The sequence below is a fragment of the Medicago sativa genome, chromosome 2 (genome assembly GCF_051527215.1).
Source record: "Medicago sativa cultivar Bolivia chromosome 2, Bolivia_mono, whole genome shotgun sequence".
NCBI classification, from domain to species: Eukaryota; Viridiplantae; Streptophyta; class Magnoliopsida; order Fabales; family Fabaceae; genus Medicago; species Medicago sativa.
Genome location: NC_140750.1, coordinates 82,258,862 through 82,274,510, shown reverse-complemented (window position 1 = coordinate 82,274,510; position 15,649 = coordinate 82,258,862). Strand labels below are relative to the sequence as shown.

Sequence of the window (15,649 nt, the reverse complement as noted above, 5' to 3'; positions counted from 1 at the left end):
TGATTCTTACGAGTTTCACATATATTATAAGTCCTACAAGTTCTAAATTAACTCAAAAAAAATATCATGTGATGCTACAAACGAAGCTGATTATGCAGTAAGCCAGTCTCAGATTTTGCAGACACTGCCTTAAGCATATAGGCATCATGTATATATCTATCCCAAGGAACTTTCTAGCTAAATGAAGTAAACATAATAATTTGATGATTCAGTGAAAAGGCTCAATGAAGTAAAGGAGGCATGTTCAGCCAATAGATCCTCTGCAACCTCCCTAACAATATTCAGCAGTTGAATTAATCAAATGATTGAAAGGCAGTTCAATAAATCCAACAGTGGATGTTTGGCTGCAGATGCAAGGCATTCTAGTGTCTGAAACGTGTCTGGGTTGAACACAAACACAACACTGACACATGTGATTACTTTCAACTAATCCATTTTTTCAAAGTTTTACCGGTGCTGAAGTATCCGGAATCCATGTCTGTGACAGTGCTTCATTTGTTAATATTTAATTATCTGTTGGGAGTCCATTCGATTAAAGCCCGCTGGCATAGTGAAATTTGAACAAACCGTTATTTTCCATAACACTAATATTTAGCCCAACCACATATGAAATTTGAAAGGAACTCATAACCAAACCCATCACCAAGAACTCTCACTCAAAAACATCCAAACCCAAGTGCCAAAAATCACCAAACATAGCTACTATTTTGAGAACACAATTGAATGTTCTCCAACACCTAGAATTAAAAATAAATTCTTTTTTAACACCACAAAATCCTTCTTCCAATTCTAGGTTAAAAATCAAAACAAAATTTTATCAGAGCCTGGTTTCGATCCAGGGACCTGTGGGTTATGGGCCCACCACGCTTCCGCTGCGCCACTCTGATTTGTTGTTTATCTATTCAAATAAATATTACAAATACCTATAGGTTTCCGTCTTGTCTCTACTTTTTAGCCCCCATTGTTTTGCTGGGAACTGTTAATCATTTTAATTGTTTTATGGAGTTATTTTTGTAATTAAATTCTTTGCAGTGTTTGATCTCGGCTGTTGAATGAAGTGTTATTTTTGTCGGTGTTAACCCTCTGGTTCTCGGAGAAGGGACCTTGAAACTCCGGAGTTCGACCATGACTCCATGAGTAAGTAAATTCCGACAAAAATATTATTCCACCACTTAGGTTAAAATTGGGTTCTATCAAACTATTTATCTTTTGGTGTCGTTAAGTCATTAACCACATGAGTTTCGGCTGAATGAAGTTCTTCTGATCACTAGTTTTGTTTTAAAATTGATTTGGTGGATTCAGCATACTAGTCATCCAATAGCTGTGGTCCCTTGACTACGTGATTCTCCTAACTATAGGGAATCTGATAAATCCAATGAAGCACATGATGGCATATCAGACATGACACTTATACGTCGACACTGACAATAATTTATAAATGAAAGAAATTGAATGTCACTACATGTGTCTGTGATGTGTACATCAAATACATTTTTAATGTTAAGTGTCGGTTCTAAGTTGATAAGGTCATGTGAAGGAGTAAGGACCCTTATAGTCATATGCCAATAAATGAATGGGCCAAGCCCAAAGGGCAGCCTCGCTCCGTAATGCTCGAGCATCTTCCTGCTTGTAACGAATGAGTCATATTTAACGGAAACAATATTTTAATTGTACAAGGACTTCCCATTATAGATTTTTTGTCACGCTGTTCGTATGTGTCATGTCTGGTGTTAGTGTTTGTACTTCATAGCTTCGCTTCCCATATATACTTGGTAAGAGCATATATTGATGAGGTTATGTATCATCATGACAAGTACATAAGTAATTATGATCATAACATTTTTGCTTTATGCTTCAGCTCTAGATGGAACTCTTTATACTGCACCAGCATTACTTGGGATGTGGTATGGAGTACAGTATTTATAATGGTTCCAACTGTTTCTGAGCTATTTGGTTTGAAGTATTTTGGTATAATTAGAAGCTTCATGGTGCTAGGAAATCCAATTGGTTTGCTTTTTTATGTTTTCCTTGCAAGGAAACTTCACATGTTATGCTGCAGATTGCTTCAGAATCACTTTTGTGATTTTGGCTGGTGTATGTGAAATTGGTACCAGAGTATGGTTTTGACAGTTAGAATAAGACTGGTATATCAAATGCTCTATGCTGGCGGTTCATTTCGTTTGTCGCATACTTCATATCAATGAGATTGGACAAAATTGTCTGCTATGTACAAAACTTGCCAAATTTATGCAGCCATTATTCTATGAGAGTATTTAGAGACTACTGTAAGCGTACTTCTGGCTTTATGAGCCCCAATATTTAACTATAAGTTTATGATATGTATATGTATACCATGATATTATGATGTAATTTGAAATAAATTACTGCTAATGCTTTACAGTATTCCCAAGTTGTTTTTCCTTCACCTTTTCCTTTTTCTTTCTTTCTGAAAGTTGTATACAATTTGAAATAAGGTAAAAAAAAAAATTCTTTCTGAATGTTGTATACAATCATTGGTACACCTCCAATAAATGAATATCTTTTGGAAATTCAACATACAACCAACCAACTCTGTCTTGGTGTCTCATCATTTGAAGCCTCCAATAAAAAATGTAGAGATCTCTATTCACAAGTTTGCTTGCTACCTAAAAATCATGTAGATTCCACAATAATTTATCAAATATAATCCATTTAAGAGATATAATTATTAATACCAACCAAAGACGTCAATTTTCGTCGTTTTCTTGAAGCTTGTTTTGTAGTGCTTAATTTAGTTATTAAATTTCATTTTTCTGCTTCATACTACAAATAATAATCAAAGGGTTTACATCGACTGTCCAATTTAAATCAATGGTCTAGATCGTTAAAAATAGATTAAGTGAATGTGTGATCTGAACCGTCTGATTGCAAATCAATGACCGAGATTGATTACTTTGTTCTGTGGTTTGAAAGTTGTTTCCCTAGGGTCTTTCTAGCTTAATGAAGTAAATATCATAATTTGATGATTAGTAAAAAGAGCTCAATTATTCAGTGACATAAACACCAAGATAACATCAAATATACTGTGTAAATATGTACTGTCACTACATAAGACTTAGTACAATGCATAAACTCAAGTCAAGCAGACTCAAACTCAACTCAAATTATATACTTATTGCTACAAAACTAAATATCTACCTCAATACTTCACTGCCAAGAACATATGACTCTAAGATGTAGTTTTCCTCTATCAAGACATAAACATGTAATTAAAGTAAAGACGGTCCTCTGCAGCTTCCCTGACTGTATTTAGCAGTTGAATTCTTCTAACTATTAAACCATTGAACTCATCAAATGGTTGAGAAACAGTTCAATAAATCCAACGACCGATATTTGGGTGAAGAGACTGAGTTAACGACTGAAATTTCGTTCAATTAATCCAACAACCGATGTTTTTCTGGAGAGCCTGCAGAGAATTCGCGGTTCATCGAAAATCTCTCTTGAGGAAGCACTCAAAACAGAAACTGGATCCTCTACTTCCACTCCTTCCTCTCAAGCACAAAAGAACAAAGAGTGTTAACACAGAGAGAACAACAGGAACTAAGTGAGGCAAAGAGATACCGGAGAGGATGTAATGGAAATTGGCTGCAGCCGTAGAGGATTCAGGTTCGATGTAGAGAGTATTTGAAAGGAGAGAATCCAAATCCGAGAAAACTTTTAGTTTGGCTTTAGATCCTTAAACATGGTATCCCACTTAATCTCTTCAACAGCAGCAGACCAATAACCATCATCATGATTATCATTATTACCATCACCACCATCATCTCCATCCATCTTTTGCTCCTTTTGGAAATGATACACAACAGGACTAGAAAAACCATCAAGATCACCAGACAAAGCAGGAGCTACTGTTTTTGGCATGGAAGAAGACCTTCCATTTGTGAGAAACATTTTCTCTTGCTTAGACACCACAAATTGTGTGTTCCTCTTCATTATAGCACTCTTCCATCTTCTCCCAAATCCACCATTAGGCCTAGTTGGCATCACCATAAGTGCTGATTCTTCAGTATGAGTCAAAGTCCTAACATAGTTAGCTAAGTACTTCTTTGTCCTTTTGATTGCAGCTACAAATTTTGCAACTGTGTGTGGACTTTTTCTCTTGTCTTTTTTAGCAAGCTTGAGAATTTCTAATCTGTGTTTGGCTATGGAGATTCCCATGCTTTGTAGAAACTCATGGTTGAAGTAAAACATGTCTTCTTCTTCAAGCTCGTTTTGTGCAAAGACAAGGCCATACTCATATACAAGAGATGGCTCAAGGTTGGTTTTTGATAGCCATGAAAACCAATCCATGGCTGTTGAGTTAATGGAATATGTGTGAAGTAGTGTGAACTTTGATACTTTGTATTGTTAATACTATGTTTGACCTTACTTCAAGACTTATATCTATGAATTTATAGATATAAAAAAGGGTTGGGTGGTAAAAACAAATATAAAATTAAGTGTAAGTGTGAGGAGTAGTTTAGACTTTAGACTTGTTAAATTTTTGTCATATGCTTTTTGTAACAAAATGAATAGACTATGATATCATATTGTTTTATTTTTATCTTGGATATGGTAAATATATTATAGTATCATGCATGAATGCTGACAATCTAAATCTGAAGTGAAGACTGAGTCTACAAACTGTAAGATTGCACGGTCAATATTACTCCCTCCGTCCCGAAATAGATGACCCATTTGAAAATGTGCAATTTTGACCTAATATACTTTGACCGTATTTTTCTACAAATATACAAAGATAAATAATATTATGTAAGATGTCGTTATATTCGTCTCGATGAGTATTTTCAAAATATCAAATTTTCATAATTTTTTTTAATATATTATTCAAGATATTTAAGTTCAAAGTTATGTATTGGCATGCGTAATAAGGTCAACTGTGTCAAGTATTATGGGACGGAGGGAGTATTAACTTACACATTCTATATAGTTTCTGCCGTATTGGGATTGAGAGTGACTAAAGAAAAAGCAAGAATAGGTCTAGAAGGGGAAGGGAAGGTCCATGTAATGTGACCCATGTTGAAGTAACATAACATGTTAATTTCCTCCAAAATGTGATGGAAATTTCATGTGGACAACGTTGTGCCGTCTATGTAGCGTTTTGTGGGAACCTACCACTCTTTTGGTAGTGTATGTAGTAGTAGTAGTTGTTGAGATGAAAGCACCAAATGAGAATTTTCAACTTTGATATTTTGAAGAAAAAAAATTCAGGTAATCCTAACATTAAATATTGTGATTGGGACTTGTGTTGAACTGAATGCAAGGCATAGCAAACTTATGAATTAAATATGACTGTTCTTCCATTATTTGTCACATTAATCCTCTGCCATTGCAATGTACAACACTTATATAAGTTATAAATTCACTAATTAACTTTGTACGACTTATAATTGAATCCTATAAAGGTATCCAAAAAGGAAGCGTAGATGAATGGAAAAACAATTAAATCCAAAGGTACTTTTAAATGGACCTAACCTAGCCTAATAAATACAGTGTGGATCAATGGCATGTCAATGCAAGGTTATTGATCTAATTAGAATATAATGGTTTCAATATTAGAGGATTTAACATCACAAACTGCAAAATAGATTTTGTGTCGTTAATGCATTAACGTAGATCGTCCCGTCGTAAATGAAACAGTAACCATGTAAAATTGGTCAAACTACTCTACATCATAGTCGTTACTCGTTAGACCGTAATTACCTAATACGTGAAACAGTTACAACAAGCAATTAAGGTCCCACAACATGATAAATACTTTGGCCAGTGAAATTATATTACTTTCAGATACCAGTGTCGGTTGCCATGTGAGATGCTTTTTAATTTGTTCCATTGTTTCTTAAAGAAGTAAAAAAATCATATCCTACATTTAATGTTTATTTCTCCAAAGTAAAATTGCAGGTGAAAATAAGAACAAAAAGTAATCCAAAACTTGTGTTGGCTCTATGACAAATCAGACAAACAAGTTTGTCCCAACGTTTCACAAACGGCTCAAACACTTTCCGTTGTTATCTTCGAATAGTTATGGTCTTGTGTCTTAATTATGCCTTCACGAAAATAAAATATCATAGCAAATTTGGATCCATGCAGGTTCGCGAGCACAAATATAATATCATAGCACTGTTGCCATGTGATTATGATGAGATTGGATCTTCTTCTATATATTTAATTTAACCATGCATGCTAACAAATGTCAAAAAACATTGTTTAAATAATTTACAATAGCAAATTTGTCTTCAAAATATATTACAAATCTGTTCATTATCAAAGTAATAATTACATTATTTTTCTATACAAAAATTACTTTTTTTTAGTTTCTTAAACAATGTCTTTGTTGAAACACTTGTTAGCATTTTTATATGCAAGTTTCAAGGGAAAATGGTGCTACTCCAGAATACCATTAACGACACTGTCCCTAAATTCAGTTGCATATTCCTCTATTACACTCTTAATTTGTAAGTGAAGATTAATTAGTCCCAATTTTTTTAACTCATTTTTGTTGAGTAGACTCTCAAATATTATATTTTCAAATAATGTCATAATTGAGAGAATTATTTAGTACTCTCTAGTTTGGTTGGTAATCAGTACCCTATAGACAAGAATAGTTTAAGATTTTAAATTTATTTCAAAATAATTAAAAATGAAAAGTTGACAGAATATTTAATGATTGGACGATTGGTACATATTGAATCAAATTCTAGTATACCAGAAATTCGCCAAAATATTTTTTTTAAGGACCTTTCACCAAAATATTGATTTTCTTTAGGATCCAAAATATTAATTATATCTTGAATTTCTATGACATGAATAATTTCAAAAAAAAAAAAATTAGTATAGAACAGATGAAGTGATTTTTTTTCTCACACCAAAGAACATCACTATCCCTTTGATATATACAATATCTCAATTATATATAATATCTCATTTTGTTTAGCCTATGCTATGATTGGATTTTGAGGTTTCGGTTCAAACATTAAACTAAAGAAAAGAACTTGAATCAATTTAAAACACCATTTTGTCTCTATTAAACTTTATTTTAATTAAAAGGACATTTTTGTAAATAGCATAAATAATATTTGTTTATAATAGAAAAACATGGGTGTTTTGGTAAATAACTAGTAGATGCAGCTTGTTAACTTGCACCTTAGTGTTTTTAGGTGGGTGCAAGTTAACAGTGGGGGCTGTTAACTTGCACCCACCTAAAAACACTAAGGTGCAAGTTAACAAGCTGCACCTACTTGTACTTTACTAAAACACCCTTTTGTCTCTATTAAACTTTATTGGATAGTGTTAACTTGTGCCCTTAGGGCACATGTTAAGAAACCTAAAAGAAGAAACTTCCTATAAAATTTTGTGCATTTAAATGATTAAAAAGTTAAATATTAAATGCAATGCACACATTCCAATAAGTTTTTTCTATATTTGAATCATTAACTTGTGCCTTGAGGGCACAAGTTAACATTTCCCAACTTTATTTTAATTAAAAGGACATTTTTGTAAATAGCATAAATAATATTTGTTTATAATAAAAAAACATGGGTGTTTTGGTAAATAACTAGAAGGTGCAGTTTGTTAACTTGCACCTTAGTGTTTTTAGGTGGGTGCAAGTTAACAGCCCCCCACATATATATATATATATATATATATATATATATATATATATATATATATACACACACACACACACACACACATATATGTCCTCCACATACATATATATATATATATTAGAATATATGGGTTTATTTAGAAAAAAAATAAATATATACTAATTTCCCCTAAAAAATATATAGCTTAGACATATTAATTTCCCCTGAAAAATATATAGCTTAGACAGCATGGACCGTCATCACCAAGAATATATTAGAAACAAATATAGTATTTATGAGCTAATTAAATCTCTTCAACTGTTTATGGTATATTGGTTAAATAGAGTATCTATAATTGAAAATATTTAGAAATATAATAAACTTGATTTGTTTCGTTAATATAAGATTTTAAAAGAATAAAAAATCTGATTTGATTATCTCTATCTTTATTAAAGTAAAACCCTAATTCATCGCTATAAATAAAGGTCTAAGAGAACAATAGAAAGGACAAGAACCATATAGAAAAAGTTGTGTAAGCACGGTCAATTTTTTTGTCGAAAGAAAAATAACCTGGTACGTTACTTTTCTTTTCTCTTTTTTTTTTTTTTTTTGGTTACAACTTTTCTTTTCTCTAGATGTATTTGCAATTTCAGATTTATATGTTTTGTTGGTAGTTATGTTTTGGGTTGGAGTTTTATTTTTGTTAATTAGAAACACGATTAGTTCCATGAGACCACAGGCACCAACATATATGGCTGATATACCCTGACACAGTGACATAACACTCCAAGATTACATACCCGTAGGGAAAAAAGATAAGTAATCACCCACCCATGACTAATAAGTAATAACATGACGAGAAAATCTTGTGTGGTCCTGGTCCACACAAGTTCTCTTTGGTCACACAAAGAGAAAAAAGAGAAGAGAGAGAAGAGAGAAGAGAGAGAAAATGGAGAAGAGAGAAGAGAAGAGAGAGAAGGAAAAAACTTGTGTGTGTGACCAAACCAAAATTCTTGGTCCTGGTCCATACAAGTGTTTCTCATCACATGACATCTATACCCCCTTAAAAACATGAATCTTTACGGGTATATCTCTACCTCATTGTAGAGGCACCAAACCAAACAAAACACAAGCATAACTCCTAACAGCGAAAAATCTTAAATGTAAAGATAACCTGCATCAGAACAAAAATTCATCTTTGTCACACATCATATGTTTTAGGTTTATGTAATTGTACTTTTATCTTTGGTATTCTTTTTTAACTAAAAAATTTAAGGTGAGTGTTTGTTGCCCTAGTTCAAAGAAAATACCTTAACTCTCAGAATCCTTTTAATGAGATTTATATTTTACAAATCATACGTTTTTGGTGTAATGTTTTTTTTAATTTGTCGATGTTAATCTTTTATCCCACTTTTTTTTTAGGGAAAATAGAATCTTTTATCTCACTTATTGTTGCTGTCAATTTCATCAAGGTATTTTTTTTCGTTGATGTATTTTTTATAAAAAAATAAAATGAATGATAATAAACTGCAGTTTTTCTGTTTGTTTCAATTTTTGTTTGATATCCCATAAAAAAAATTAGTATCTGTATTAGACTAGTATCTAATTTTGTTTGATATATCCCATTGCACCGTCAATAAGGGCTCGAATGCTCTCTAGAAAGACTTAGGCGCCCTTTAGAAGGGCTCCTGAGATCTAAGCGCGTTCTTTTAGAGGCGCCGCCTCAACTAGCTTCTAGAAATATCTAGAGCTTAGTAAAATGACTTAAGGCCCAACATACTTGGGGCTTAAGTCACGCGAAAACAAGCCCATAAAGGGCTATAATACTAGTCTTGGGATCATTCTCAAGGCATCACTTAAACAGACTAAACCCTAGTTTCTAATTGTAATTACTACAAGTACATTTGGCGCCGTCAATGGGAACCTCGGTAAAACTAACCTAGGCCACACATTTGGATCGTAAACGCGATTCAGAGAACAAAACCACCATCCCTAAATCGCACCCTTCATTGCGAGAAACCTTATAAGCTTCTCTATTGTCGGATACCAGGACATGACCAAAAAGCTCATTCACCAATTCTTCGATAGCAGGCATCGTAAGGAGGAGGCGCTACGAGGAGGTGGCTGACATTAAACAAGCTAGTGGAGTAAACCTTACGATGTCTGTTAGAGGAGAATTGGTGAATAAGCTTTCTGGTCATGTCCTGGCGTCCCACAAATAGAGAAGTGTGGGACGTTCATATACCACCGTAAGGCGGCATTGCAAAAAGTTCCCGCCATGAGTTTGCACTTGAGGGAGTCGGCGGTTCCGACCACAGCAATACGGGTGTTGAATGTTGTAATGTGCTCCACGGGGTCACTCTTGCCATCGAAGGATCGGAGGGACGGCGATTTGAAATTTTCTGGGACGGGTGTGTTCCATATCTCTGCTGAAAGCGGTTGAGGATTTGGGTCGTCCAAATTTTCGTGTTGCGACCCTTCTCGTGATGTTGTTACTGGACAGTTTCCATGGAAGCCTGAAGGGCTTCGTTTCTTTCCTGAAGTTGTGCGATTTAAAGCTTCATCGCCTCGATGGCGTTGTGATCAAAGGATTCGATCATCGTCATGATGAAGAGACGAAAAGTGGACTGTTGAGATCGAGGATTGCGGTTTTACCCTAAATCGCGATGAAGGGTGCGATTTAGGGATGGTGGCTTTGTTCTCTAAATCGCATTTACGATCCAAGGGTGTGGCCTAGGTTAGTTTTACCGAGGTTCCCACAGACGGCGCCAACTCTGCTTGCAGTAAGTACAATATTAGAAACTAGGGTTTAGTCTGTTTAAGTGAAGCCTTGAGAATGATCCCAAGAGGGGTTATAGCCCTTTATGGACTTGTTTTTGCGTGACTTAAGCCCCAAGCAAGTTGGGCCTTAAGTCATTTACTAAGCTCTAGATACTAGTTGAGTTGGCGCCTTTGGAAGGGTGCTCCTAGGCTTCATAAGCCCTTCTAAAGGACGCCTAAGCCTTTCTAGAGGGCATTCGAGCCCTTAGGAATATATTGATGGTCCACCCATAAAAAAAATTACTCCCTCCGTTTCTTTTTAAGTGTCGTTTTGGAGTGTCGTTTTGGAATATTAGCACCAAATTAGCGAAGTGTATTTTTACACATTTTATTATACCCTCATTTTAATCCACCAATAAATTCTTATTTTTTTGCTCACACTTTCCCTTTTAAATAAACTTAATATATTATTTTTCTCTTGTAACAAACAATTGTTAATTACTATCTCTTTCTGCAACAAATTCCTATTTTTTTGCACACTTTCTCTCTCATAACAAATAATTTTCAACGAGTATCCCAGTGAGCTTTTCAATGAGTCTTCCACTCTTTTCTTCCTTTTGAATATTCATGGAGTCTTTTTTTTCTCTCAGATTTATTCTTTTACTTTACACTTGAAATTTTTAACAATTACGACCCATCTTATTTATAGAGTTTTAACTCTTCATGGATCCATTATTATAGGTAACAAAATTTTGTTTAAATTTGAAGATAACAATGCACGAGATTCAACGAAAGAATTACCACCCTAGGATCTTTATCTATGCATTAACTAATTGGATTCTCTCTCCCCCATGTTTTGCTTTCCATAACCTGAATTCCACTATTTCCGCTCGTGGGGCATTCGTCTCGTGCCATATAGCACTCATGTTTTCAAATATATAACATTAATTAGTTTTATTGAAAAATATAAGAGTAATTAACAAAGGGTATAATTGACAAATCGTACTCTTAAAATACTAAAACGATAGTTAAACAAAAACCTTAAATCCGCAAAATGACACTTAAAAAAGAACCGAATGTATAGTATCTAATTATATGAGAATTCTTGGGCTTCGGCTCTCTCTATTCTAAAAGAAAAAGAAAGAGGTTATATTTGATTTTATGGGATGATTTTAATCTCTTCGGTGCTATATTGGGTTTAGAGTACCCTATTACTAAAACATATTTTCAAAATAAATAAAAGTGATTTTATTGAGATAAGTATTTAAAGAATATAAATCTAGTTTGATTATATCTCTAATTGGTACATAATAATTTCAACAATGATAAATAAACATCATTTATTTTTCTACATTTATGCAACGTCTTTTTTTTATTTTTTCTATCTCTCTCATTCTATCACAGTATCACATCACCAAATTATCACGCATATGCATCACTCTTTTTTTCTTTTTGTCCTAAGGTGTATAGACCCGTAAGGGGTGTACATAAAGTATTTTTCTAATAATTTAGATGCGTGTAGAAAATTGTTTCTTGAATGAAGAACCCTAATTCGTAGTTACAAAAATAGAGGCTTAAGGGAATAAGTAGTCTTGTGACTAGAACAAAATATATAAACAATAGTGATCGTTGAAAGGTAAATATGTGGTTAAAAATTTAGTCTACATACTTTAACTTTTCAACTATCTTTTTTGTTTATATTTCATTTCGAAGAAAATGTAATACAATGTTTCTATCAACTAAACTATCCTCACAGACTTAATCAAAATTCTAATTTATGAAATTATAGATAAACGTTAACTTATAAAACATATATAACATATTAACATGAATAAATAGCATTCTTGTACACCACCAAAAAAAAAATAGCATTATTGTAGGAATTTTGCAACAAGGAGAGGAGAAATAGAGCTAATGAAAAAATATGTAAAAGGAAAAAGTATAAGTTTGTTTCCTTTATTGTTATTTACTTCAATATATTTTTTTTGAGAGAAATTATTTACTTCAATATATTGTTAAGTTAGTTCTATGTTTTTTTTCAATTAGATTTGTGTGACAAAACGTAACCTGTCTGTTTTGTGTGACAAAACGTAACATGAAACAAACAAACTCTTCCTTCATGTTTTTCTTTCTGTCTTGCATGTTTTTCACTTCTGTTAGTTAACTGTTAGAAGCATCAACCATGATGTTTTGTGAGTATCATTCTCAACTGGAACTAATTAGTAAACCCCCGCTTCATGCTTTTTTTTCTTTCTCTTTTTGAGGAGACATGTTTTTTATTTTCATTCATGCTTTTGTATTATATATGTTGAAACAATCCTTGTTTACTGTGCTGTCATTGTTCTTAATTGTTGTTTATGTTTAATGTTGTCTATTACATGATGATTGATTGAGTTTGACCTATAATTTTTTTCAAATCTTCTTTTTCTTCCACAGTTGAACCATGGATGTTGAGGCTTCTGATAAGACAAATTGTAGTACTGTTGGTGATGATGGGAACTTTAATTTTATACTGCTCCCTTCATGTTCGAATAATATATTGCAATTGGACGTATGGAATCCAGTTTCTTGTGATGACGCTGATTATGATGATGATGATGATGATGATGATGATGATGATGAACCTTTGTCAGAAAGGTTATCCCGGATGTCAAATTTGGGAACATGTAACTGTGCTGTTCCTCTTAAGAAAAGGCGTACTTCTGCAATGCCGATTAAGAGGCTCACTTCATGTTCAAATAATACATTGCATTCAGATGTGAGGAATCAAGTTTCTTTGGGAACATGTAACCGTGAACTTCCTATTAAGAAGAGGAAGAGGCTATCGAACAACAGAAATTCCTTGCGCAATTCTGTTAAGAAATCTAAGGTGTCACCATATGATGATCATGACGAAGATCAAGATGATACTGCCGATAAATTATTTTCCTCACTGGACAAAGAAATTGATTTGATAAAAAAATCATTTGAGGAATGCAAAATGAAGAAGCAAGTAGAAGAGGAGATACTGCAGTCCATCAAGAGAGATATCGAGGAGTGCGACAAAGAGCTTCGAAATAAGAAGACGCAAGTTAGTTGTGTTAGAAAAATTAACGAAATTCACCACAGAATGCAGGGAAAATATAAAGAATGTGTCATGGAAATTGTAGCAATGGAGGGCTTGATTGGAGAGCGCAAGAAAGAGCTCGCAGTAAAAGAGATGGAACTTGATCAAGTCAAGAGTAACATTTCTAAAGAAATTGAACTTCGTCAAGTCATTGATAAGGATCGTGAAAGGAAGGAAGAGCAACTCAGGGCTCTTTCCCAAAAAATTGATGAATGTACTATGGAACTTAAGGCCAAAGAGAAAGACCTTGATGCTATGAAGAAATCAGTTGGCATACAAGCAGCAAAGTTACAGTCGGAAAGGAAGAAGTTACTAAACGTAATGGAAGTAAAGAGTAAAGTTTGTGCTCTAATAAAGGAATTTGAGTCCAGGTTGATGCAATATCAAGGACGGGAGGAGAAGCTTGAGTCAAATGAGAACCACGTTGAAGGAGTGGTAAAGGAGTTGGAATCAAGAATTAAGCTTAAAGGTCGTATCAGCGAGCTTGAATCAGAAAAGAAGGAGTTTGAAAACCGGGTGAAGGAGCTTGAATCAGAAAAGGAGAAGTTTGAGAGCCGAATGAAGGGCATTAAATCAAAGGAGGAGGAACTCGAAGGTCGGGCTAAGGAGCTCGAATCAGAAAAGAAGCGTTTTGAAAGCCAAGTTGAGGCCTTCAAATCAAAAGAGAAGCAGCTTGAAGCACAAGTCAAGAATCATGAATCAAAGATGGGTAAGTTTAAAGCATTAATATCTCACACACACACACACACACTGTCAAAAATGTATATGAGGGAGCTTAAATATTTGTTATCTAAATATGTAGTTACATCTAACATGGATGATCAATTAAGCCGTACCATTGGTGGAACAAGTTTGCAATTGCTCCCAAGTGAGCAAAATGAAATTTTAGTTACTCTGCGAGAATCATCAAATCCTGCAAAACTTGTTTTGGATATAATACAGAACCCTAGTATGCCACTGAGTAAGAAGGATGACAATGATTTGGTTATTGACGATTGGCGCATCTATCTGCTAGAAACACTGATGGGAATGTCACCAATTATTAAATCTCGTGTAAGAGAACAAGCATTGAAGCTAGCACATAATTTCAAAGCTAAAATAAAAGGAAATACTGAAAATTCTTTGGTGGTTCTTGGTTTTCTACTGCTTTTGTCAATTTATGGATTGGTTACTTCTTTCGATGAAGGTGAAGTTTTGGAGCTTTTTTCATTTGTTGTTCAGCACAAGATAGCTATGGAGCTTTTTCGGACCCTCGGTTTTGCACATAAAGTTGATCTCTTGCATAAACACGTCCAGAATGCCAAACTGATTTGTGAAGAGCACTTGCATGGAAACCGACTCCGTTGAAATCAAGGTTCTTTTGTTTTTCTGAATTAAATCCTATTTTATGAAACATTCCATTTTCAAACATACCCATGCTGCCTGCATGAATTGATATTTATAAATAAATTACTTTGAACATGAATTCAGGTTAAGGCCAGAGATCAAGAAATTTCTATACTGGAATTTGTCCTACAGTGCATTTCAGAATCTGAGGATCGGCTTAACAGGGAGATTGAACATCGTATTCTTGTGGTAAAAGCAATGAGGGGTACTGCTGTACTACAATAACCTAATGTAAATAAATGTGGTAATAGAGGCTTGCTAACAAGATTAGAATACTTTACGACTGTAAACATTGACTTCCTTTATCGCTCGGGATATGAGTTTGAGTACTCCTTGTATTCTTATTTATAAACATCTTCGTCTTCGATGTTCAAAAAAAGTATAATCACTTTCACTTTATAATATTTAGACTAACTTTACCCTTACCATAGTTCTATTGACTTATAATATTACATCAGATGTATCTGGAAGGCTTGAAATTGTTCAAAAAAAGTATAATCACTTTCACTTTATAATGTTTGGGCTACTGAAACAACTGTAAAGGAAGGAAAACTCATAATGTAAAGAATGAAAACACATGATACAGTTAACAAGGTTATCTTTTTTCTTTCTTTCTGGGCTATCTTTTATTTACTGTGTTTTAATTTAACTTTTAAATGCTTGAACTTGTTATCTTTTACACGGTTACACGGTTCAAATTGTAATTTAAAAAAACAATTAAAACAAAAAAAAAATGAAAGAAACTTGACAAGTTAGGCTCTTCTATTTG

At 33.7% G+C, this 15,649-nt stretch overlaps 1 protein-coding gene, 1 non-coding gene and 1 pseudogene across 3 annotated transcripts; 1 reads left to right on the top strand and 2 right to left on the bottom strand.

Annotated features, from left to right (window-relative positions):
* Positions 1-815: 815 nt before the first annotated feature.
* TRNAM-CAU (transfer RNA methionine (anticodon CAU)) lies at positions 816-887 on the bottom strand. The gene has a single exon. It is a non-coding gene; the product is annotated as a tRNA-Met (tRNA).
* Positions 888-3,048: 2,161 nt separating this feature from the next.
* Positions 3,049-4,400, bottom strand: LOC146951505 (uncharacterized). The gene has a single exon (XM_085747503.1). It carries the CDS (start codon positions 4,327-4,329, stop codon positions 3,697-3,699), a length of 633 nt encoding a protein of 210 aa, XP_085603629.1. The 5' UTR covers positions 4,330-4,400; the 3' UTR covers positions 3,049-3,696.
* Positions 4,401-12,685: 8,285 nt separating this feature from the next.
* Positions 12,686-15,185, top strand: LOC146951504 (uncharacterized; annotated as a pseudogene). The gene is made up of 3 exons (XR_015027922.1): positions 12,686-14,203; positions 14,297-14,848; positions 14,965-15,185. The product of XR_015027922.1 is annotated as an uncharacterized LOC146951504 (transcript).
* Positions 15,186-15,649: the final 464 nt, after the last annotated feature.